This window comes from Pholis gunnellus (genome assembly GCF_910591455.1).
Source record: "Pholis gunnellus genome assembly, chromosome: 24".
In the NCBI taxonomy this organism is placed as follows: domain Eukaryota; kingdom Metazoa; phylum Chordata; class Actinopteri; order Perciformes; family Pholidae; genus Pholis; species Pholis gunnellus.
This window is the reverse complement of record NC_136551.1, coordinates 182949-207500: the sequence shown is the minus strand read 5'-3', so window position 1 is coordinate 207500 and position 24552 is coordinate 182949. Positions and strand designations below refer to the sequence as shown.

Sequence of the window (24552 nt, the reverse complement as noted above, 5' to 3'; positions counted from 1 at the left end):
ACACCATATAAAAACGGGCTTTTATTATGAAGGATTCAAAGTTCTCTGGGGCTTTTATTGTGAAAAGATTGTCTCCAGGTGATCTGTCCTGAGAGGCGGAGTGGCCGGACATCAAACAGCCAATGAGCTGTCAGAGATGATTTCGTACGTGGAGTGTCTGGGCGGTGAGGGGGCGGGGCCTAACGTGGGGTCACGCTGTTGGACCGGCGGCCCCGACGAAGAGCGAGACGAGCTGCTTCCGTGCAAGATGGCCACCCTGCAGCCAAAGACGGAGGGCAGCCTGCGGCGCCGCCTCCTCAGCGCCAAAATCCACCAGCACCACGACGCCATCTTGGGGCTGGATGCGGGCGGCAGGCCGGCGACGCCCACAGGTGACTGGAAGCCCCTCCCACCTCACCTCCAGTATCCAGGCAACAGCCCTTGGTACCGCCGCCAGCACCTTCCACCGCGACCTGGGGTCCACCCTTCTCTCGCCCCAGAGGATCATGGGAAACTGCGGTCCACCTACCCGGTCCTGACCCAGCGGGGCCGGACGGGTTCCTGCCCCCCCACCCCAGAGCCCCGCCCCGGCTACACCCTGCCAGCCCCCCCTCCTCTCGGGGCCCCGCCCCACTTCAGGGAACCAGAGGTGCCGCCGCAGTACCGCTACCGACCCAGCAGGAGGTGCCGGACCGGCTTCTTCTGCTTCAGGTCCCAACCAGGGAGGAACTCCGGACTGGAGGCCACACAAGCCACGCCCCTTCTACATAGAGGTACTGCTAGGAGTCCTAGGTAGTACTACTGTCTTCATGTAGTACTACTGCTTCTAGAACTACTTATACAACAAGTACTCTGTTTTGGTCCTGAATGGTCCCAGCTAGTCTGGTTTGGTCCTGAATGGTCTCAGCTAGTCTGGTTTGGTCCTGAATGGTCTCAGCTAGTCTGGTTTAGTCCTGAATGGTCTCAGCTAGTCTGGTTTGGTCCTGAATGGTTCTCCGTGTCTTCCTGTCTGATCAATAATTCATCACAATCAGACATTATTCTCTGATAACATGCAGAAAAAAATCTCACACTCACTGAAACATGAACCAAAACACCCCCACGTTCCTTTAATGAACTCCTCTGTGTATAATCTGTGTGTGTGTGTGTGTGTGTGAGGGATTAACTGCAGCTACAAACGCTACGCTAATGGCTGATTCCTGGTGCAGATGACCAGGCTTCAACATGCAACAGCTGCTACCTGTTAGCCTCACATGTTAGCTTAATGTGTTAGCTTCACCTGTTAGCCTCACACATTAGCTTCAGCTGTTAGCTTTAGCTTGGTCTGCCTGGTTGTGTTTTATCAGGTGTCATGAAGGTGAAGCCCCGCCCCCCCGTCCTCTGATTGGACAGCGTGTTGAGCCTATGTTCTATATATAAACAGAGTGACAGCGTGGCCTACTTCCTGTCCAATTAATTCAACTAATTAAAGCAGTGACGGACAGACAGACAGAAGTAATGAGCTGCTCCACTGGCCCACATAGTTGGCCCACTTCAGACTGGAACCGTCCCAGTTCGTGAAGATGCAGCTTTCTGATTGGCTGTCAGGCGTCCTCACCACCACCAATGTGTGTTAAACGGTAGGTATCACAGGTAACTGACTCAAGGACCATTTTAACCTCTTCAAGGACCATTAAATCCTAAGGACCATTTAAGGGTCCTCAAGGACCTCTGACACCTTATGAAGGACCTAAAGAACCAACTCAAAAACATAAGGGTCCACGAGACCACTTCAGTCCCTCTTCAAGGACCTCTATGTCCCCTTTTAATGACACAGCGAGATCCTCAAGGACTCCAGGACCCTCTTCACTCTGTTCTCAGTTGTCCTGGTCTTAAAATGTCTTCACTTTGATGTCCTCTCTGTTCGGTCCTCATAAAGACAGAAATATGAGAACACAGAGAATAAAGGACGAGCCTCCACACACACACACACACACTCTTCCTTCATCTATAGAGCATTGTGTGTGTGTGTGCTAATGCAGTATTTTTGGGTAACCTTCATCACCTGGTGACACACATGAAGGACACACATGTGTGCTGGCTTCCTGCCAGTGTGTGTGTGTGTGTGTGTGTGTGTGTGTGTGTGTGTGTGTGTGTGTGTGTGTGTGTGTGTGTGTGTGTGTGTGTGTGTGAGAGGTAGAGAGACTAGAGAGAGAGGAGTGGGAGGAGAGAGGCGTTGCAGCGAGTCAAGCTGCATTATTGCTGCTGCTGCCTGTCTGTCTGCTGCAGCCTCAGGAGTGTGTTTGTGCGTGTTGGTGTGTGTGTTAGGTGTGTGTGTGCGTGTGTGTGTGTGTGTGTGTGTGTGTGGCTTCGTCATGGTTCTGATCGGAGCGGCGATCAAATCCGTCTTCAAATACCTCAACAGGACCAGAGGTGAGTGTTTCTCTGCATGATGAACTGGTTTAGGTGGTGTTGTACTGGGAGAGACGGTTGTGTAGAGACGCAGCTCTCTGATTGGCCGTCAGGTGTCTTCACCACCTCAAGGTGTGTTCAACAGCAGGTAACCACAGCAACAACGTAGGTAACGGACTCCAGGACCCATTGAGCCTCTTTGAAGACCTCTGGTACTCCTCAAGGACCATATGAGTCTTCTCAAGGACTAGTAGCACCTTCCCCGGAACCTCTGGTATCTTTTCAAGGACCCCTGGACAACCTTCAAGGACTGTTTGAGTCTCTTCAAGGACCTCTTGTAGTCTCAGCCTTGGAACCTGTTCAAAGAGTCCAGGGATCTCCTCAAACATCCAAAAAACGTTCCAAGGACCTGAGGAACCCCTGAGTCCTGGGTCCTTGGAAACTTCCAGGACTATTTGAGCCTCCGTACAGACCTCTGGTACTTCTCAAGGAATCATGAATCCCTTAAAGTACCCTGTTGAGCTCATCAAGGACCATCTGAGTCTCCTCACAAACTCTGGTACCTTATCAGGGACCTGTAGAACCACCTCAAAGACTTAAGGAGACTTTGATGACTTGTGTTTGAGTTGTGTTCTGTTTGATGACTCGTGTCGTGTTTGATGACTTGTGTCGTGTTTTATGACTCGTGTCGTGTTTGATGTCTCGTGTGGTGATTGATGACTCGTGTCTTGTGTTGTGTTTGATGACTTGTGTCGTGTTTGGTGACTCGTGTGGTGATTGATGACTCGTGTCTTGTGTTGTGTTTGGTGACTCGTGTCGTGTTTGATGACTTGTGTCGTGTTTGGTGACTCGTGTGGTGATTGATGACTCGTGTCTTGTGTTGTGTTTGATAACTTGTGTCGTGTTTGATGACTCGTGTGGTGATTGATGACTCGTGTCTTGTGTTGTGTTTGGTGACTCGTGTCGTGTTTGATGTGTCGTGTTTGAGGACTCGTGTCTTGTGTCGTGTTTGATGACTCGTGTTGTGTTTGATGTGTCGTGTTCGATAACTCGTGTGGTGATTGATGACTCGTGTCTTGTGTTGTTTGATGACTCGTGTCGTGTTTGAGGTGTTGTGTTTGAGGACTCGTGTCTTGTGTCGTGTTTGATGACTCGTGTCGTGTTTGATGACTCGTGTCTTGTTCGATGACTTGTGTCGTTTTTGATGACTTGTGTCTTGTTTGATGACTCGTGTCGTGTTTGATGACTCGTGTCGTGTTTGATGACTCGTCTTGTTCGATGACTCGTCTTGTGTTTGATGACTCGTCTTGTGTTTGATGACTCGTGTCGGGTTTGATGACTCGTGTCGTGTTTGATGACTCGTGTCTTGTTCGATGACTCGTGTCGTGTTTGATGACTCGTGTCGTTTTTGATGACTCGTGTCTTGTTCGATGACTCCTGTCGTGTTTGATGACTTGTGTCGTGTTTGATGACTCGTGTCTTGTTCGATGACTCGTGTCGTGTTTGATGACTCGTGTCGTGTTTGATGACTCGTGTCTTGTTCGATGACTCGTGTCGTGTTTGATGACTCGTGTCTTGTTCGATGACTCGTGTCGTGTTTGATGACTCGTGTCTTGTTCGATGACTCGTGTCGTGTTTGATGACTCGTGTCTTGTTCGATGACTCGTGTCGTGTTTGATGACTCGTGTCGTGTTTGATGACTCGTGTCGTTTTTGATGACTCGTGTCGTTTTTGATGACTTGTGTCTTGTTCGATGACTCGTCTTGTATTTGATGACTCATCTTGTGTTTGATGACTCGTGTCGTTTTTGATGACTCGTGTCGTTTTTGATGACTTGTGTCTTGTTCGATGACTCGTCTTGTATTTGATGACTCATCTTGTGTTTGATGACTCGTGTCGTTTTTGATGACTCGTGTCGTTTTTGATGACTTGTGTCTTGTTCGATGACTCGTCTTGTGTTTGATGACTCATCTTGTGTTCGATGACTCGTGTCGTGTTTGATGACTCGTGTCGTTTTTGATGACTCGTGTCGTGTTTGATGACTCGTTTGACCACAGCTAATCAATCCTGCTACTCCTTCAAAATAAAAGCCCTCTGGCCCTGTGTCTCTGTCACGTTGAGGACTCATCTCTCTCTCTCTCTCTCTCTCTCTCTCTCTCTCTCTCTCTCTCTCTCTCTCTCTCTCTCTCTCTCTCTCTCTCTCTCTGTCTCTCTCTCTCTCTCTCTCTCTCTCAGGTGATGGAGACAGCAGGTGGTCTGTTCACTACACTACCCAGAAGCCCCAGCAGGGTCTGCTCTTCATCCCTGCTAATGACCTGCGAGGTCAGAGGTCAAGCAGCGTCTCAGGTGATCTCACACACACACACACACATTGTAGTTTATTATATGTATTTATTACCGTAGAAATACTCATCAGAGCGTGTGGATTCATCCGCCGCTGAAAGTAGTCCCCAACAAAAGCACTAAACTGGGTCATCAGATTGAATCAGAATGTTTTTAAACCTTTTTATCAGTTATTTTAATCACATTCGACACATGAAATACTGAAGAAACAAACATTTAAAAGCTCTTATTTTGTTAACTCTTGTCTAATTGATTAATTCTACTACTGAACACTAAGAGCAGAGAGCTGCAGCGCGCACACACACACACACACACACACACACACACACACACACACACACACTCTGCAGTGCTCCAGACAAAGGACCTGGTGCAGAGAGTATTGCTGAATTTAAAGTTAATTGATTGATTGATTTAAGATCAATCAGCATCATGAGCTCACAGCTGGTCAGCTGATCTATTGATTTACTGCAGATCAACTCAGAAAAAACATTTTAATTCATTTTTTATACATAAAATAACAAACGACTGGATCAGTGATTGAGTTATAGCCTCTTGTTTCCTTATTGAATATAAACTGTATGAACATCTTTAACGTCTTCTGTACGTGTGTGTGTGTGTGTGTGTGTGTGTGTGTGTGTGTGTGTGTGTGTGTGTGTGTGTGTGTGTGTGTGTGTGTGTGTGTGTGTGTGTGTGTGTGTGTGTGTAGCATGTAACGGGCTGACTCAGCATGGCTACAGCCCTCAGAGCTCCGCCCCCTACCCATCCTCCTCTGGCCTCGGCCAATCAGAGGGCAGCACGGCCCGCAGAGGGTGGAAGGACAAAAGCAGGAGGATGGTGAGACTCACACACACACACACTCACACTCTCTTACGCACACACACACACGCACACAATCATGAATATTAATGAGTCTGAACAGACGAATACATCTGACATAAAGTACTTCATTGTAGTAGTAGAGAGAGTATTCAGATCCTTTACTTTACCACAATACTGCTGTTACATAAAGTATTGTCATTTATTAAAAGCACTCAAAGCAGAATAATGTATTATTATAATTATTGTTCCATTATTCTGTCTTCAATCATTTAACTTCCTGTTTCATTCTTCTGGTTTCGTCCTCTCAGAGGTTCAGAATCCTGAACTTTCTCTCTCAGTCCTGCTTCTCAGTTTGTTTCAAGTTTTCAGTTTGGAGGAGAAAGGTAATCACGGATAGAACTAGACTAAAGTAGACTAGACTAGAATGGACTACCTGGATGTCAGGTAGACATGGATAGAACTAGACTAAAGTAGACTAAACTAAACTAGAGTTCAGGTAGACATGGATAGAACTAGACTAAAGTAGACTAAACTAAACTAGGGTTTAGGTAGACATGGATAGAACTAAAGTAGACTAGACTGAACTAGAGTTAAACTCGTACCAGATTTAGACTTGAGTTGAACTCTTACTTAACACACATGTTTTGTGTACTCAGTCCTCAGCTTTCTCAGACGAAGACGAGCAGTTCATCTTGAACAACACGCGACCTCTGACCCCACTGGTCCTCAACCCTGTCCACCGCACCTCCTGTTGGGATGTCTTTGGCTCCGCCCACGAGCCAACAGTCAACCTGGAGGTGGAGCCGCTCCCCCGGCTTCCAACACCGGAGGAGAGGATGAGGCAGCAGGCCGAGACGGTCGCCGCTCATGTTGTCCCGATCAATATAACAGGTGGGGGACTGGACTCAGACTCAGACTGGACTCTAGATTTCACTCTTGACTCAGAAATCTGCACCTGAATCTGGACCCTCAACTCGACTGAGACTTGGGACTTGACTTGGATTTAAGACTCGACTCAAGACTTGTCTCAACTTGGAATCGAGCTTCTACTCAGACTTTGACTCGACTGGACTCAGACTTGGTACTTGAGCTTAGGCTCTAAACTCGACTCAGACTTGGACTTGATATTCATCTTATTCTTGAAATTTGATTGGGGACTCAAACTCCACTTGATACTTGACCCGTCCAAGTCAAGTATCAAGAGAGAGTTGAATCCCGAATGACTTGGACTCTACTTGGACCTTGACTCAGACTAAAGTCAGACTTGGAACCATTTAAACTGATAACGACAAATTCTTGAACCGTATCTTCACTGTTGTTTTTGTTGTTAAGGCGAAAGTTTTGATCGTCAAGCCAGTTTTCGAAAAGAGGGTTCTAACAGCGACTCGATGTCTCTGCGACCCCGAAACCTGAGCCGCCGCCAGATGGTTTCTGGGATTCCTGATGATGTCAGCCGGACTCTGGGTATGAGCTCCACCTAATCATCCAGCCATCACCTCTTTTATTACAAACATTTCTCTACCTTTATCTCCTCGGTTCTGAACTTGTGTCTCTCCAGACTTGCCTTTGGTCTCTCTGGATCTTCCCGGTCACTTCTCCACTGTGGGTCGATCTGTGTCCTCCTCCTGCTCCTCTGCCCACCAACAGAAGGGAGGAACGGAGGAGGAGGAAATGCATTCATCAGCAAGGAGGATCCGAGCTCCTCGAGGTCGAGGGCTGTCTAGCCTCATGGCCTCCCTCACATCCGCCCCACCTGTTGACTCCTGTTACGACCTTGAGTCCTCCTCTTCCTCCTCGGAGGTCCACAGCCTCCCCAGTCTGGTGACCAACTCCTCTCTGAACTCTGAGGCCTCCTACAGGACACTCAGTGCCTCCTCTTCTTGTTGTCAGGTCAGTGAAGGAGAACTCATGGTCACAAGTATCTCTGTAACTAAAACAAAGGATTCTTAAGATTTCTTTTATTTTCAGGATCTTCAGGGTTTCCCCAGCGACCTCCAGCCCATGCTGCCCTTTGACCCCACTGCCAGAGTCATCCCCCAGTCACCTTCCTCCTCCTCTTCTTCCTTCCCTTCCTCCCTCGTCACCTCCTGCCTCGCCAGTACCCCTAGCTGTGCCCTGCAGTCGGAGTGGTCTTACCCCAGCGATAAGCCCCTTAATGAGGCTGCCCAACATCGCAGTTCCCCTTCCTCCTCCCACTACCTCTCCTCTTCCTCCATCGCAGACTCAGAGTCTCGGTTTAGCTACCAGGCTCTGGATGACCGGATCCTGATCCAGCAGGACTCCCAAAGCTCCTACGATGAGGAGACCTGGAGCTACCAGCCCCTCTCGCCCAGCTCCAGTGTCCACAGCGGCCGGACCAGGGGCGACTTGAATGCCATCGCCCAGGAGATGAGATGTGTTTCTGGGGAAGGTTGGAACTGTGACCCCCTGCTCTCCTCCGGTCGATCCACCCCAGAGAAGATCACCTCCTCTCCTTTGCTAAACCGGGAGAAAAGGAGGTTCAGCACTTCCTCCTCCTACTCTCTCACAATCACCCGCAGCATCTCCCTCCGCAAGTCCAAGTGCCCGCCTCTTCCACCGTTGCGCTCTGACTCTTTGAGGCGCCGGCCGGGTCGTACCAAACCCCCCCGCTCCTCCTCCTCCTCCGGTCCTCGGTCAGAACCGAACTCCCGCCTCGAGCCCACAACCCACCAGACCTTCCATGACCCCTGGGTGCCCCGTAGCGACACCAAACGGCGCCAAAGTGGCTTCAACTGCGGAACGGTGACGACCTTTGAACCTTTGAACCAGGAGGACGCCGCTGAATATCCTCCTTCTGAGCAGCTACCGCCATGCCCCGCCCACTCACATGGCCACGCCCCCACTCCTGCGTCACCAGGCTCAGATGAGGAGGGGCTGAGGTTTACTCCCAACCCTCAACCAGCCTCCTCCTCGGTGGCTGAGCTTCAGCGCCTCGCCTCGCCCTCCAGTGGCTACTCCAGCCAATCCAACACTCCCACTCCTGGCACTCCTGTGTCCTCCCCTCTCTCCCCCTCTTCTCCTGGAGCCTTCTCCCTCCCCCCGACCTCCCCCTTCTCCTCTTTACACTCGTCCTCCTTCCCCCTGTCCACCGCCGTCTCCTCCATGTCCAGGACAACTTCTCAGGGCAAAGGGAGGCCAAAGCCTCCGGTACCAGAGAGGAAGTCCTCACTCTTCTCCTCCCATTCCTCCTCATTTTGCTCCACCTCCTCCCTCTCCTCTTGCACCTCCTTAGACTCTTATGCCAAGCATCCTCCTCCTCCTCCTCTACCAGAGTGTTCTTCTCCTTTACCTCCTGTCTTCTACTCCCCCATTTGCAAGTGTCCTCCCCCAGCTCCTCCTCTTCCTCAGTGCTGCCTGCCTGCTTCCTCCTTCAACAAACTCTCTGCTGCTCCTCCTCCTCCATCTTCATCTCATCCTCCTCTTTTCCCACCCTCATCCCTCCCTCTACCCCCTCCCCCGCCTCCTCCACCTCCTCCTCTCCCACCCTCATCCCTCCCTCTACCTCCTCCACCTCCTCCTCCTCTCCCACCCTCATCCCTCCCTCCTCCTCCTCTCCCACCCTCATCCCTCCCTCTACCTCCTCCACCTCCTCCTCCTCTCCCACCCTCATCCCTCCCTCCTCCTCCTCTCCCACCCTCATCCCTCCCTCTACCTCCTCCACCTCCTCTCCTCCCACCCTCATCCCTACCTCTACCTCCTCCTCTCCCACCTTCATCCCTCCCAACTCCTTCTCTTCCACCTCCCACTCGGCCTCCTCCTCCCCCTTACTCCTACTCTCATCATGCTTTGGTGTCATCATCAAACGACTTCCTTCCACCTCCATCTTCTCCTCTTCCTCCCTCTTCAGAATTGCCAATTGCTGATCTTTTACCTCCACCAGCACCTCCTCCCTTCCTTCTTCTACCTGCTCCCCCCTTGTCCCCTGCCTCCTCCCTCACCCCCCTAGGCTGCTGTGTTAAAGTGCCCATGACGCCCCGCCCGCTGGTCACCACCCAAGCTTTGCAGGGCGTCAAGCTTCGCTCCGTCAAGAACCAGGAAGGCCTGCTCACTAGCACCATGCTAACCGATGCTAACCATGCTAATACCGTCCATGACCTACCAAGCAAAGAAGCTCATCCAGACGGTGCTGTGTTGGCTAACGCTGATGTTAAGCTACCTGGAACTGGATCACAAAATGCTGCCTATGGTCTAGGTAGCAATGAAGCTAACAAAACAATTTCTTTAATAAGTAATGCTATCGCTGAGGAAGAGCAACCTGCATGCAGATCAGATCATGATTACTACAACCTAACACAACATGATGTGAGGACACCCTACGATGATCCACAGGGCATTGTAGCTAGCACAGCTAACCAGAGAAGCTCTGTGCCTCAGCTGACCAATAACGAAACTTCTCATGACATCCGGTACAACGAACCAGAGAAGAAAGGGTCAGACATGTATGCTACACTGGCAAGTCCTGACAGTCCCTGGGTAAAAATATCTTACGATAACGACAACAACACAATCATCCAACATCCTTCTTTGCAACAGCAACAGGTCACAGCTCCAGTGTTGGCAGATGCTAAGCTAATTGAGGCTACAAGGAAACAGGGAAACACAGACGCTTCATATTGGACACTCTCTGGAACAAGACAAGAATCTCGCACAGAAAATAGGAGGATACTTTTGGACAGCAAAGAGGAAGTGGAGACCAACGAAAAGAAGAATTTTGAAATGTGGAACGAAGCAGCTGATGATTCAACAGTATTTAGTGGAATAAATCTGAATGATGGGGTCTGTAGGACCGCTAGCCCAAGGAAACTCCTTTACCCAGAGAAGCCCACCCTGCCAAAGAAGCCCGATCTTTGCATTCTGGGTCTCACGGCGTACCCTGAGGACAGACGAGGACAGAAGAGCAGTGGACAAATGACGGCGTCTTCTTCTGGACTCAACAGCCAATCACAGCTTCCCGCTGATTCCTTCTGCACACCCTCACCAAATCACCTGACTCGCACGACTTCGCCTGTAGAAACGACACCTGATTACGTCACCGCACACTCACCTGTTGGCTTTCCTCACAGAAAGAAGCCAGATCGCTCAACCAAAACCCCCAAACCTCTCTCTGGGACCGCTGGGATCACTTTAAATGGTACCTTGGAGAACCGTGGTACCTCAGGAACTCAGGACACCATGGAGACCAGTGGCACCCAAGGGATCATGGGCATGCATGGGAACTATGGATCCTCAGGGAACATGGGTATCACAGAGACCCAGAGTATCAAAGGGGCTCCACACTCTATGGATGGCACCCCGAGTACTGAGAACTGGGACACCATGGAGACCACTGGCACCCTCGGGACCATGGGCATGTATGGGAACTGTGGACCCTCTAGGATCGTGGGTATCGCAGAAACCCGAAGTATAAAAGGGGCACCACACTCTATGGATGAGACCACGAGTACCAAGAACCGTGGAAGCTCAGGAACTCGGGGCACCATGGAGACCAGTAGCACCCTGGGGACCATGGCCATGTATGGGAACTGTGGTCCCTCGGAGACCTGTAGCACCTTCGGGACCACAGACCCCTGGATCATCAAGACCAGAACTTATCAGGACGCTGAGAATACGTTTCACACAAGCATGATGAGGTCGTCGCTGGCTGAAGATAAAGAGGAAGACGAGAAGGAGACGGTGGAAGAGACGGGGATGAAGGCACCGATTATGATGATGCCATCAACCACCAGGAAAAAAGACAAAGCAAGGAAGAGGAGGAAGAGGAGGGCAGGCAGGCAACTGCTGATGATGTCAACAACGAGGCCCTCCCCCTCCTCCTCCTCATCATCCTCATCGTCTTCATCCTCATCCGGAGATGAACAAGATGTAAAAGAGAGAACACGTCAGAGAGCGAGGATGACGACGGTACGCCAACAAGACACCAGTGACTTTGAGAGCTCCTGCGCTCCGATTGGTCGGAGCAGGTGCTCCCTCAGCAGCGCCTTGTCCACCGACAGCATGCGGGGGGAGAAGTCGCTTCAAGACCTGCTGATCCACGAGGAAGAGGAGGAAGATGAGGAAGAGCATGGCAAGAAGGAAGCAGACAGGAGGAAGACGGCCGGAGGATCTCCCAATGGTAAGTTGGGTTTACTGGAGTTTTCTGAGTTAGCCCGTCCTGGCAACATATTTACAGTATGTCATATGTATGATATGAAGTAGTATGTATGCTACAGTATGTAGTCAAGAACACAGGGAATCTTTCATTCTAAGGTCTGATTTTGTGTCTTTGTTTCTCTGAAGATCTGTTGGTCAGCGTTGCAGCAGATCACATGTTCGTGTCCGGTCCACCACGAACCACAGAGGATCTGTTTGCCGTCATCCACAGGTAGGTCACACAAACACGCCAACACATCGTCACTGTACCGACCAATCGGCCTCTCACATGTCTGCTTGACTCCACTCCTCCCTCTGCCTCTGTGGAGCAGTGCATTATGGGAAGGCACAGCGTGAATGTCCAGGTAACAAAGGTAAAGACCCGTCCTGAATGTGTCGTAGAAGGAGTCTAGTTTAACTAGATCTATGTCCTTCCTTTGTCCCCCAAGTAGGAAGCGTGTTGTACCCTAAATGGAAGCTTCCTGTCTCCTTGTTCCCTGACTTTCTTACCCACATAAAAAGCATCCTTGTCATGTAGCTGAATCTTGTTCCCTGACTCTGGTGCTTCTAGTTTTTTTCTAGCTTCCTTAAGCTTTAAACTGGAAGCTTCCTAACAAATCCTTCCTTCATCCTTAGATCTTTTTATTTTGAACACGGTAGATTTTGTCTCATGTTCTTTTTCTCTTTGTGTTTGTCTCAGGTCTAAGAGGAAGATGCTCGGAAGACGGGATTCAAAAGACGATAGTCATCATATTTCCTCTTCTTCTGTCTCCCGTCCGATCACCCTCACCGCCCCCCTGCCTCACCCGAGGCCTCGAACTGCAGCTCCTAGAAGTCAAAGCTCAGTGAGGAGCGAGAGCTTTAAGGCTCTCCTGCTGAGGAAGGGTAGTCGGTGGGATTCGTCTTCTCGAATCTCGGCCGTTGAGCGACTTTGCAAACTCGCTTCTCCGGCGACTACTGCCGAACTCCACAGTGTTCTACCGCTTCCGCCGCCAGTCCAACCTCCAGTCCAACCTCCAGTCCAACCTCCAGTCCAACCTCCAGTCCAACCTCCAGTCCAAACTCTAGTCCAACCTCCAGTCCAACCTCCAGTCCAACCTCCAGTCCAACCTCCAGTCCAACCTCCAGTCCAACCTTCAGTGCAACCCTCCAGCTTGTCCCGTCCCTCAGAACTACCCCAGAACTTCTCCATGATCGGATTCGGATGGGGGCGGAGGGATCTGACACAGAATCACGTCCTCGCCTCCTCCTCTTCCTCTTCCTCCTCCCACTTCTTCTTCCTCTCCTCCTCTTCCTCCATGCGGCCTCGTTCCCTCACTCCCCCCTGCTCCTCTAGCCGCCGTTTTGCCGCTCGCTGCTGCCTCTACGCCGCCCCCATGACCGCCATCTTTGAAGGGGAATGCGAGGAGGAAGACGAGGAAGAAGAGGAGGACGACAAGGGGCCGAAGGATAACCGAGTTCTTGGGAAAATCTTCGTTGAATGTGGCAATGTCGGGGTCTTCTACTGATCCAGATCTGGTTCACGAACATGTCCCACTGCTTCAGAAAACTGGCCTGGACTAAACCGGTCTGGATTACACCGCCTGGTCTGAACCAAACTGGACTGAACCGAACTAGACTGAACCGGACTGGACTGAACCGGTCTGGACTGAACCGGACTGCACCGAACCGGACCGAACTGAACCGAACTAGACCAAACCGGACTGGACTGAACCGGTCTGGACTGAAGCGTTTGATTGAATTCACTCAAGCACAGTTGTGTCAGAACGAGTGTACTTATACTTCATGGCACCAGTTAATGTACTTAAACTACAGTCACATGTTTTTCTTGTTTTCCTTCTTTCACAGACGCTGAACGTTCATATTTATTTTCTAAGTAAAGAAATGTCTCGTCTTTGTCTTTGTCGTCTCTGGTTGAAGACGACGCAACGTTATTTGATGTCTTGACATGAAAACATAGTTTTTCTTCGTAAATGTTAATAATTAGAATATACTTCATAATAATAATGTTTAAGTAGTTATGTTTTAAAGGTTTCTGGGACTTAATGTAAACACACTGGATGTATATTTTTTATTTCATATTTGAATGATTTTATATGTTTACACCAGATTTGAGCTGAAACTAGAACCAATAAGGAACGTAGTCTGTAAATAATCACACTTCATCTTCATCGTTTCTTCTCTTGTTTCATTCAGCTTCACATCTCCATGCTAACGAGTAGCAGATAGAAATATGAAGACTTAGAATAATTAAAGAGGTTCAGATGTGACCAGAAGAGAGAATTAAAACTAAACAACAAACAAATGTAAATACAGGAAAAAAGTGTCCAGATGAGCAGAAATAAAAGACAAACTCAATTTATTCTTTTGACTCTTTTGTCTTTTTTATTTTAAAACAAAAGCAACAACCAGAGAAGAATCAAGTACTTTGGTTATTTACTGAAGTAAAAGTACTACGACACTGTGAAAATACTCTGTTACTCGTACAAGTCCTTCTTTAATGATAACAGGATTTTTTACAGTGTATGTTTCTGTGGTTTACTACCTGTGTATTGATCAGTGCTGTCTGGTTTACAGAGTATTGATGCAGGCTGTAGTTCCTGCCGTGGCCTCTGGGGGGCAGCACCCCCACTGAGCTGAATGGACTCTGTTGTCCTGGTCTGAGACGCTGAGTCGGTCATGAGACCCTGTTTGCTCGTCCTGAACCATGTGAGTCTGAAGAGACGGAGAGAGAGGAGCAAGAAGAAGAGAAGATGGAGGACTGGTGTCAGTGGGTGAGGAGGTGCTGCTGTGGTGAGGAAGAGGACGACGATGAGGAGGAGGAGGAAGGAAGGAGGGAGGAAGAAGAGGAGAAGGTGAAGATGGAGGAGCTCAGCTTGAGAAAGAGCAGTTCAACCTCCCTCCCTCCTGCTGAGGTATTTATATAACTTTACTCCAGTTTAAGTAACTGTACTCCAGTTTAAGTAACTGTACTCCAGTTTGAGTAACTGTACTCTAGTTTGAGTAACAGTACTCTAGTTTGAGTAACTGTACTCTAGTTTGAGTAACTGTACTCTAGTTTAAGTAACTGTACTCTAGTTTGAGTAACAGTACTCTAGTTTGAGTAACTGTACTCTAGTTTAAGTAACTGTACTCTAGTTTAAGTAACTGTACTCTAGTTTGAGTAACAGTACTCCAGTTTAAGTAACTGTACTCTAGTTTGAGTAACAGTACTCCAGTTTAAGTAACTGTACTCTAGTTTGAGTAACAGTACTCTAGTTTGAGTAACTGTACTCTAGTTTGAGTAACTGTACTCCAGTTTGAGTAACTGTACTCTAGTTTAAGTAACTGTACTCTAGTTTGAGTAACAGTACTCTAGTTTGAGTAACTGTACTCTAGTTTGAGTAACTGTACTCCAGTTTGAGTAACTGTACTCTAGTTTGAGTAACTGTACTCTAGTTTAAGTAACTGTACTCTAGTTTAAGTAACTGTACTCTAGTTTGAGTAACAGTACTCCAGTTTAAGTAACTGTACTCTAGTTTGAGTAACAGTACTCTAGTTTGAGTAACTGTACTCTAGTTTAAGTAACTGTACTCTAGTTTAAGTAACTGTACTCTAGTTTGAGTAACTGTACTCTAGTTTGAGTAACTGTACTCCAGTTTGAGTAACTGTACTCTAGTTTGAGTAACTGTACTCCAGTTTGAGTAACTGTACTCTAGTTTAAGTAACTGTACTCTAGTTTGAGTAACAGTACTCTAGTTTGAGTAACTGTACTCTAGTTTAAGTAACTGTACTCTAGTTTAAGTAACTGTACTCTAGTTTGAGTAACTGTACTCTAGTTTGAGTAACTGTACTCTAGTTTAAGTAACTGTACTCTAGTTTGAGTAACAGTACTCCAGTATGAGTAACAGTAATCCAGTATGAGTAACAGTACTCTAGTTTCTGGTTTCCCTCTGGTTAATGTTTTCAGTGCGTTTAGTTTTTCCTTAAAGTGATTTTTAATGTGTCATTAAAATGTGTTAAAGTCGTCCTTTTGATGTGGTCTCTGTGTCCCAGCTGGATCCGGAACGGTCTGGCTCGCCCCCCTCCGGGTCCCAGCCTCACTGGTTCCACACTCTGCAGGTCAGACGGTTCAAAGTGCAGCGTGGACGCAGCAACAGTGACCCACTGGGAGGGAAGGGCTGCCAGGACCAGTTCACCTGGGTCAGAACCACAATACACCTGGAATATATGTATATATATATATGTATATATATACTGTATGTATATAAATATACACGTGTGTCCTCTGATCAGAAACCAGGTCTGGAGTTCGGAGCGGCTCATTCTTACGTCAGTCTGGAGAAACTTGGTGAAGGAGCGTACGCCTCCGTCTACAAAGGAGTCAGCAGGTTAGTCTCTGTGTGTACTTATACACAACACAAAGTACTCTGGTTTGTATACATTTAGAGGAATCATTTACTGCAGAGTTCTATATTGAAAGTAAAACTATTACCAGCTCCTTGTACTCAAAGTATCACTTTGTATGTCAAATATACAAAGTAACGAATCATATCCGTGCAGTAAAAAGTACAACGTTGTACTTTGATGTTTGATGTTTTTAAGTTTTCTTCAGTCTCATTAATCCAGCTCAGATCATTCAGCGTACTTTTACTACTGAATACTACACCAGAAGTACTTGTACTACTGTACTTTCGCTATATTGAGTGTAAACGTTGCTTGTTGAGGATCAACGGACAGCTGGTGGCTCTGAAGGAGATTCGTATGAAGACGGAGGAAGGAGTCCCGTTCACTGCTATCAGAGAGGGTAACACACACACACACACACACACACACACACACACACCTTCACTTCCAATCTTATGTTTTTATATATTGTATTAGTAAACTACTTATAGTGGTGTGTGTGTGTGTGTGTGTGTGTGTGTGTGTGTGTGTGTGTGTGTGTGTGCAGCGTCTCTCCTCAAAGGTCTGAAACACGCCAACATCGTCGTCCTCCATGACATCATCCACACCAGAGAGTCTCTGACGCTCGTCTTTGAATACGTGGTGAGATATAATATAATCTACCTTTAAGTGTTGTTGAGTAATAAGAATCAAAGTGTAGTGATGTTTCTTCTTCTGGTGTTGCAGCAGACAGACCTGGCCGAGTACCTGAGCCAACATCCTGGAGGACTTCACTCCCACAACGTCCGGGTAACAATGTGTTAAAGCTGCATTCTCTCTAGTGTCCACCAGGGGGCGACTCCTCTGGTTGTATAGAAGTCTATGAGAAAATGACTCTACTTCTCTCTTGATTTATTACCTCAGTAAACATTGTAAACATGAGTTTATGGTCTCAATCTCTAGTTTCAAGTCTTCTTCAATACAGCATGATGTTCATTTAGTACATGATGGTCCATTTAGAGTCACACAGACCATAAAGCAGGGGATGCTTTAGGGGCGGGGCTACACAGTGATTGACAGGTCTGTGTTTTAGTAACTGTACTCCTGTTTCTGGCAGTTTTTAAAGGTTTCTAAGGTGGTCCTCATGTTGTTGTTGTTGTTGTTGTTGTTGTAGCTCTTTATGTTCCAGCTGCTACGAGCTCTCTGCTTCATCCACAGCCGGAGGATCCTCCACCGAGACCTGAAGCCTCACAACCTGCTCATCAGCTACCTGGGAGAACTCAAGATGGCGGACTTTGGTTAGGACGACACTGTCGCTTTAAGATGCATTAAAATTGATTCAGATTGAGTTGTAGCTCATCTCTCTGTTGGTACTTACTGGATCTGTTGGTTCTGGTTCAGGTCTGGCCCGGTCTAAGTCCGTCCCCTGTCAGACCTTCTCCTCTGATGTCGTGACGCTGTGGTACCGCCCCCCCGACGTCCTGCTGGGATCCACAGATTACTCCACCGCGCTGGACATCTGGTCAGTCCAGTTTTTAAATAAAGTTTCCTGTGTTTGAATCAGGAGATTTAAATAAAGTTGTGTGTTTGAATGTGTTGTGAATAAAGTTGTGTTTGAATGTGTTGTGAATAAAGTTGTTTGAATGTGTTGTGAATAAAGTTGTGTTTGAATGTGTTGTGAATAAAGTTGTGTGTGAATGTGTTGTGAATAAAGTTGTGTTTGAATGTGTTGTGAATAAAGTTGTGTTTGAATGTGTTGTGAATAAAGTTGTTTGAATGTGTTGTGAATAAAGTTGTGTTTGAATGTGTTGTGAATAAAGTTGTGTTTGAATGTGTTGTGAATAAAGTTGTGTGTGAATGTGTTGTGAATAAAGTTGTTTGAATGTGTTGTGAATAAAGTTGTGTTTGAATGTGTTGTGAATAAAGTTGTGTGTGAATGTGTTGTGAATAAAGTTGTTTGAATGTGTTGTGAATAAAGTTGTGTTTGAATGTGTTGTGAATAAAGTTGTGTTTGAATGTGTTGTGAATAAAGTTGTTTGAATGTGTTGTGAATAAAGTTGTTTGAATGTGTTGTGAATAAAGTTGTGTTTGAATGTGTTGTGAATAAAGTTGTGTTTGAATAGGGGCGCTGGTTGTATCTTGGTGGAGATGCTTCAGGGGTTTCCAGCGTTTCCAGGAATCAAAGATGAGTTTGAACAACTGCAGAAGATCTGGACGGTGAGATTATTATTTATTATTATTAATAATATAAAATACATATACATATACAAATACATATACAAACAACATAATTATTAATAATGATGTTACATAATATATTATATCATATTATATATTTAGAAGTAAATGTTAAACTCATCTCTTGTTCTCTTCATTATTTTCCATTTATTGCCATTATTTAATTTCTAATGTCTCTTGTATATGAGTTGTATTAACATTGTTATAAATCAGTTATATTCTAAAGATTAATAATAATAATTGTCCCGTCAGGTTCTGGGCGTCCCGTCTGAGGACGTCTGGCCCGGAGTCAGTCAGCTGCCTAATTATAAACCAGGTCCCTTCATTTTAATATATCCTCCACTCATTAAAACATATATATATATATATATATATATATATATATATATATACACTTTCTACATCTTATAAGATATATATATTTAAAATAAATACATTTTAAAATATATTTATAAACAGCAGAGTTTCTGTCTCTTTGAGATTTATTTAATATCTCAGCTGTTTCCCACAGATTGACTATTGATTAATCATTGATTCATAATTAATTATTAATTATTAATGAATGATTCATAATTAATGATTAATTATTGATTGATTGATCGTCTCTCTGCATAGCATCAGAGACCAGCAGGAGGCGACATCACACCATAAATATAAACAATGAACCTTAAAAATCAACACTGACTCATTATGTTGTTTATTTAATAAAGTTATCGTCTTTATTATTTTATTATTATGATTTTTCTCTTCAGATCGATTTCTTTTCTCTGAGCCGAAGCCGTTGAGAAACGTTTGGAAAAGGTACGAAATAAAAGTTTAAAGTTGAATTAACGAGAACTGTTAGCGTGTTAGCATGGAGGCTACTGTGGATCAGGTTGGACCAGGTCTTCCTATAGTCCTCCATCAATCTGTCTGTGTTGATGTGGATCAGGTTGGACCAGGTCTTCCTATAGTCCTCCATCAATCTGTCTATGTTGATGTGGATCAGGTTGGACCAGGTCTTCCTATAGTCCTCCATCAATCTCTCTGTGTTGATGTGGATCAGGTTGGACCAGGTCTTCCTATAGTCCTCAATCTGTCTGTCTGTGTTGATGTGGATCAGGTTGGACCAGGTCTTCCTATAGTCCTCCATCAGTCTGTCTGTGTTGATATGGATCAGGTTGGACCAGGTCTTCCTATAGTCCTCCATCTGTTTGTGTTGATGTGGATCAGGTTGAACCAGCTGCCCTATAAGACCGAGGACCTGGTCCAGAGGATGTTGAAGGTCCTCCCTACGGACCGGATCTCGGCGCAGGACTCCCTGCAGCACCCGTACTTCAGCACGCTGCCTCCTCCCATCATGCACCTCAGAGACAGTAAGAACTCCACCGGCTACATGCTAACAGAGCTACATGCTAACAGAGCTACATGCTAACAAAACTAAATGATATCAGAGCTACATGCTAACACAACCTCATTCTAATAAATAGTCAAATAAATTAAAGACACCATTATAAACTTCTCTTTAATAATGTATCTTCTTCTTCTCTATGTTTTTCAGCGGTGTCCATTTTTAAAGTGCCGGGTGTTCAACTGGAGACGGAGGTCAGAGACGTTTTTAACGCCGGACGAAAGATTAAACCATCGCTGCTGCTAAACGCCAAGTTCTGGTGAACAAACAGACCAACCACCAACAACCTGAGGAGACAAGCAGAGGGGGAAAAACCCGGCCAATCAACCTGATGAGACGACAGGAGGGAAAACAAACCTACGACCAATTAACCTGAGGAGACAAACAGAGGGGGAAAAACCCGGCCAATCAACCTGATGAGACAACAGGAGGGAAAACAAACCTACGACCAATTAACCTGAGGAGACAAACAGAGGGGTGAAGAAAAACCAGAATATGAATACAAATATAGAATGTACCTGATTCTAGCATGAAGCTAAGCGCTGAAGCTAAGCATGAAAGCTAAGCTTAGCACTGAAGCTCAGGCTCAGTGCTGAGGCTCAGTGCTAAGGCTGTGCTGAAGCTAAGCTAAGTGCTGAAGCTATGTGCTAAGTGCTAAAGCTAAGCTAAGTGCTATGGTTTGTTTACATGTTCTTGTCGTATGTAAATCTGCTTTAATCTCCGTATTTGTTGATTTAAATCTGAAACGTTCGCTTCGTGATTTTCGGTCCTTCGGGACGTCGGTCTGAACGATTCTCCCGTTAGCATTCGTTAGCGTTGTTCAGATTCATGAGGGTTTATTCATGAGTAAGAACCCCCGACACTCCTCATGAATAATGAGTGAATCTTAATGTCGACAAGCTGCCAAATACAAACATCTTTTTCATGTTAATGTGTTCGGATATAATTATTATTATTATACAGACAATAATGTTTTATTTAATTTAAGAGTCACCATCAAACTTTATTTGAAACAACTAAATAACAAACTTCTTCTTCTTCTTCGTCTTCTTCTTCTTCTTCTGTCTGATCAACGTAAGAAAAACAACTTACGTGTTTTCTGTTTTACAGTGTTTCTCTGTTTTAAGGGGTTTACGTTTTCAGTGTTTTACAATATTTTACCGTGTTTTTCCAGTGTTTATCGAGGTTTTTCTCAGTTTTACAGTGTTTTCCTGTAGTTTTCTTCTTCTTTTTTACACTGAAGAGGAAGTTTAATGTCATGAATACATTAATGTTACTAAATGTTATCTGAACACTTGTTTACCTTTAGTTATTTAGTCGTGTAAATGTCCAAAGTATTAATTATCTTATCCTTAAGTTTAGTGAACTAATCCAAGATAAACGTCCCAGAAAGCACCACAGACAATAAAAATAATAATATATATATATATATAATATATATACATATAATAAAAATAATAATAATAATTTGAATCACAGCGGTTAAACGATGGATTTACTTTCTCTGGAGCTAACAAAGTATTTATCTCGTACTAGTCAGCTAGTTAACCGTACATGCTAACGTTAGCCTGTACTGTTAGCTTGACATGCTAACGTTAGCCTGTACTAAGTCAGCTCATACTAGCGAGCTAGTTAGCTTGACATGCTAACGTTATTGGATAGTTTTTGATTATCTTTAGTTCTCTTCTTCTCTTGTTTATTTAGTTTGACGTGGGATCACAGAAACAAACCGTCGGTCTCTTTGTTCTCTTGTTTGTTCTCAGAATATTTTACATATTATTAGTTTAATTAGTTTAAAAGATTCAAATGACTTCAGAAACTTTTCTCACAAAAACAACTTCATAAATATAATTATTTGTGTTTTGATAGAAGTTTGATTGATCGGAGACACAAAAGAGATAAAAGAGAAAGTGAATATTTAACTATGTTTGTTTATCATAAATAAATATCATAAATAATTATAAATAAATCAAAATGCTCCCTTTGATATCGGGCCTCTGATGTTATTGTGAATCAAACTATTTTCTTTGTTTTCTGTCAAACTTTCATCAACTTTCACCAAAACGTTGCGTTAATAATTCTATTAAAACAGAAACTCCTGCTATGAAGATGAACTTTGTTCTGTTTCACCTCATAAACTTAAAAACAGCTGATGTCCTAAAGAGAGAGTTTATATATTACGTGTTCTATATTATAACTAACGTTAGCTGAGTTAGCTATAACTTAAAGCTTTATATGTTTTATAAATACTTCAGTAGATTTAATAAATATTACATTAATCATTAATAAGATGTTTTAATTCTAAACTATAAATAATCAACATTACATTTAATTTAAAGAACCTGAGAGATTTTATAGTTTAAATAAATAAAATCTCATTAATGTCTTTAAACTAATAAATGATGTATTTCTATCTATTTCATTGTTTTTTAACTTAATAAAATAAAGAAATGAAGTAACATTAATTTAGTAGTTTTAGTAAAATATAGAATTGTTTATATAATAAACTATATTTTATAAACTATATTTTTATTGTTATTGTTTTCAAACATTTACATTTATTTTTTATTCTCACATCGTTTTAAATTCTGTGGGAATCATTTAGTTGCTAAACAAGTAATAATAATAATAACAGTTATAATAATAATGATAATGTTTATTATAATATAACTTTTAAACATATAAATGTGTTGCTGAAATGAAATAAATAATATTTCTGCGTTTATAAAAGTGAAATAGTTAAATTAACATGTTTTTAACATCTAAAACTTCAAAGAGTTAAATTCCTGAAGCGTTCGGTTGAAACCCGAGAAGAAGAACTTTCAGAGCTCGCGCGCCTCCGCTCCGGGTTCACTTTGCTGGTCTGGAACACGTTCAGGATCAGGACTTTGTTTGTTCTTCTTTGTGGATTCTGGTCTCCTCCTCGCCCATCATGGTGCCACATAGACCCGGTCTGAGGGTCTGGATCCCCGTGCTGGTCTCGCTCCTCCTCGTCCCGTACTGCGACTCTCAAGGCCCGTGTGAGTCCATCTCCGTCCCGCTGTGCAGGAACCTGGTCTACGAGCAGACCGTGCTGCCCAACCTGCTGGGCCACAACAGCCAGGAGGAGGCGGGTCTGGAGATCCAGAGGTTCGACCCGCTGGTTCGAGCCCGGTGCTCCAGGGACCTGCGGTTCTTCCTGTGCTCCGTGTACGTGCCGGTCTGCACGGTCCTGGAGGAGCCCATCCCGCCCTGCAGGGCTCTGTGTGAGCGGGCCCGGTCCGGCTGCGAGGACCTCATGAACCAGACCCGGATCCAGTGGCCCGAGAGGCTCCGCTGTGAGGACTTCCCGGTAGAGGGGCTCTGCGTGAACGGGTTACACGACCAGGAGAGACCCCCAGAGACCACGACCGAGACCCAGAACAACAGACGCCCACACCGGAAGAGAACACGAGACCACCAGACCCAGACCAAGAAACCCAGAGACCCAGAGACCCAGACCCAGGACCTTAGACCCACACATCGTGAGAGACCCGCAGAGACCACGACCCAGACCACTACGCAGAACCAGACCCGTGTCTGATGATGACGTCATCGTATCAATAAAACATATTCAGCAGTTTGAGGTTGTTTTGTGTCTCTTTGTAGCTTTGAGTTTATATATTATATATTTAATGTATTATTTATATATATATACACATTATTATTAATAATATATATTTATATATTATATATATATAATGTATTTATATATATTTGATGTTGTATATCAAATTAATATTTACTGTTATTTCATTTCATTTGAATCTTCATTAACATGAGTTTATCTTTATTAAAACATTTATTAAAATACTTCATGAACCTTTAATGTGACCAGAAAGTATTAGTAGTATTATAAAGTACTTCAGATGTACTGCAGGAGTGTAAAGAGGCTAAACATGGGAATACTCAAGTAAAGTACAAGTACCTCAAAATTGTACTTGATACAATATATTTTCAAGTACTTTAACGCTTTAAGTACTTTTATGTTTATAATATAAGTACTAACATCCTTTACTTTGGTAAAAGTACACACAAGTACCACAGTCTAAAAATACTTCATGACAAAGTCCTGAATTCAAAATACATCGAATTAAAAGTACATAAGTTTTATCAGCTAAATAAAGTATTCAAAGTAAAAGTACTCATAAAGGCTCCTTTATTATAGAATATCATATATTGTGTTTTATAATGTTGTAGTAGTACTGTATTATATTATATATTGTGTTTTTATTTGTAAAGTATCAGATAAAATGAGAGTAAATGTACTGAGTTAATGTTTTTAATATTTTTAATATTAATACATAAATACAAAGAAAAACTACAATAAATGGTTTAAATTCAAATAAATATAAAATAAAGTAATGTAATCTATTAAATGTATATACACATTGAAGTACTATATACTCTCTACTACTAATACATAAGAACAACAGTACTTTAAAGGATTTGTACTTTGTGGTATTTGTACTTTTAGTTAATTAAATTAATATAAAAACATGAATATTATAGATGAGGACTGCTGCCCGACGCCCCGCCCATTCAGCTCCTTCGGCCAATCAGCGGCGACATGAGCGAGAACAGCGGCGTTCGATTGGAGGAGTTTCAAGGCACCCCTCAGAGGAGAGAGGGGGGCTGGAAACAGTCTGAGTGGGATGAGACGTTTATTAAGAGAAAGTTTATTCTAACGGAGACGAAGACAGGAAGAGGTCTCAGATACTGGACCTGTCTCACATACTGGACCTGTCTCACATACTGGTCTGGACTTGATTCACTTTACTGGTCTGGTCTGGACTCAGAGGGATTAAACCAGTTGAGGAGCAGGACATTGTTTGTATTCTGGTCTTTCGTCCATC

The 24552-nt window shown here is 44.6% G+C and overlaps 2 protein-coding genes across 2 annotated transcripts; both read left to right on the top strand.

Annotated features, from left to right (window-relative positions):
* Positions 1 to 2333: 2333 nt before the first annotated feature.
* LOC306715245 (uncharacterized protein) lies at positions 2334 to 13193 on the top strand (the record flags this gene model as incomplete). The annotated part of the gene is made up of 9 exons (XM_079185559.1): positions 2334 to 2391; positions 4606 to 4692; positions 6199 to 6426; positions 6868 to 6999; positions 7094 to 7425; positions 7504 to 8869; positions 9503 to 11668; positions 11833 to 11917; positions 12386 to 13193. 9 exons carry the CDS (start codon positions 2334 to 2336, stop codon positions 13191 to 13193), a joined length of 5262 nt encoding a protein of 1753 aa, XP_079041685.1.
* Positions 13194 to 14438: 1245 nt separating this feature from the next.
* On the top strand, positions 14439 to 19941 carry cdk15 (cyclin-dependent kinase 15; the record flags this gene model as incomplete). Its single annotated transcript, XM_079185558.1, has 13 exons — positions 14439 to 14600; positions 15721 to 15867; positions 15961 to 16055; positions 16392 to 16471; positions 16619 to 16713; positions 16798 to 16860; positions 17225 to 17348; positions 17452 to 17572; positions 18174 to 18267; positions 18541 to 18604; positions 19041 to 19089; positions 19501 to 19643; positions 19829 to 19941. The coding sequence occupies 13 exons, from the start codon at positions 14439 to 14441 to the stop codon at positions 19939 to 19941; spliced, it is 1350 nt and encodes a 449-aa protein (XP_079041684.1).
* Positions 19942 to 24552: the final 4611 nt, after the last annotated feature.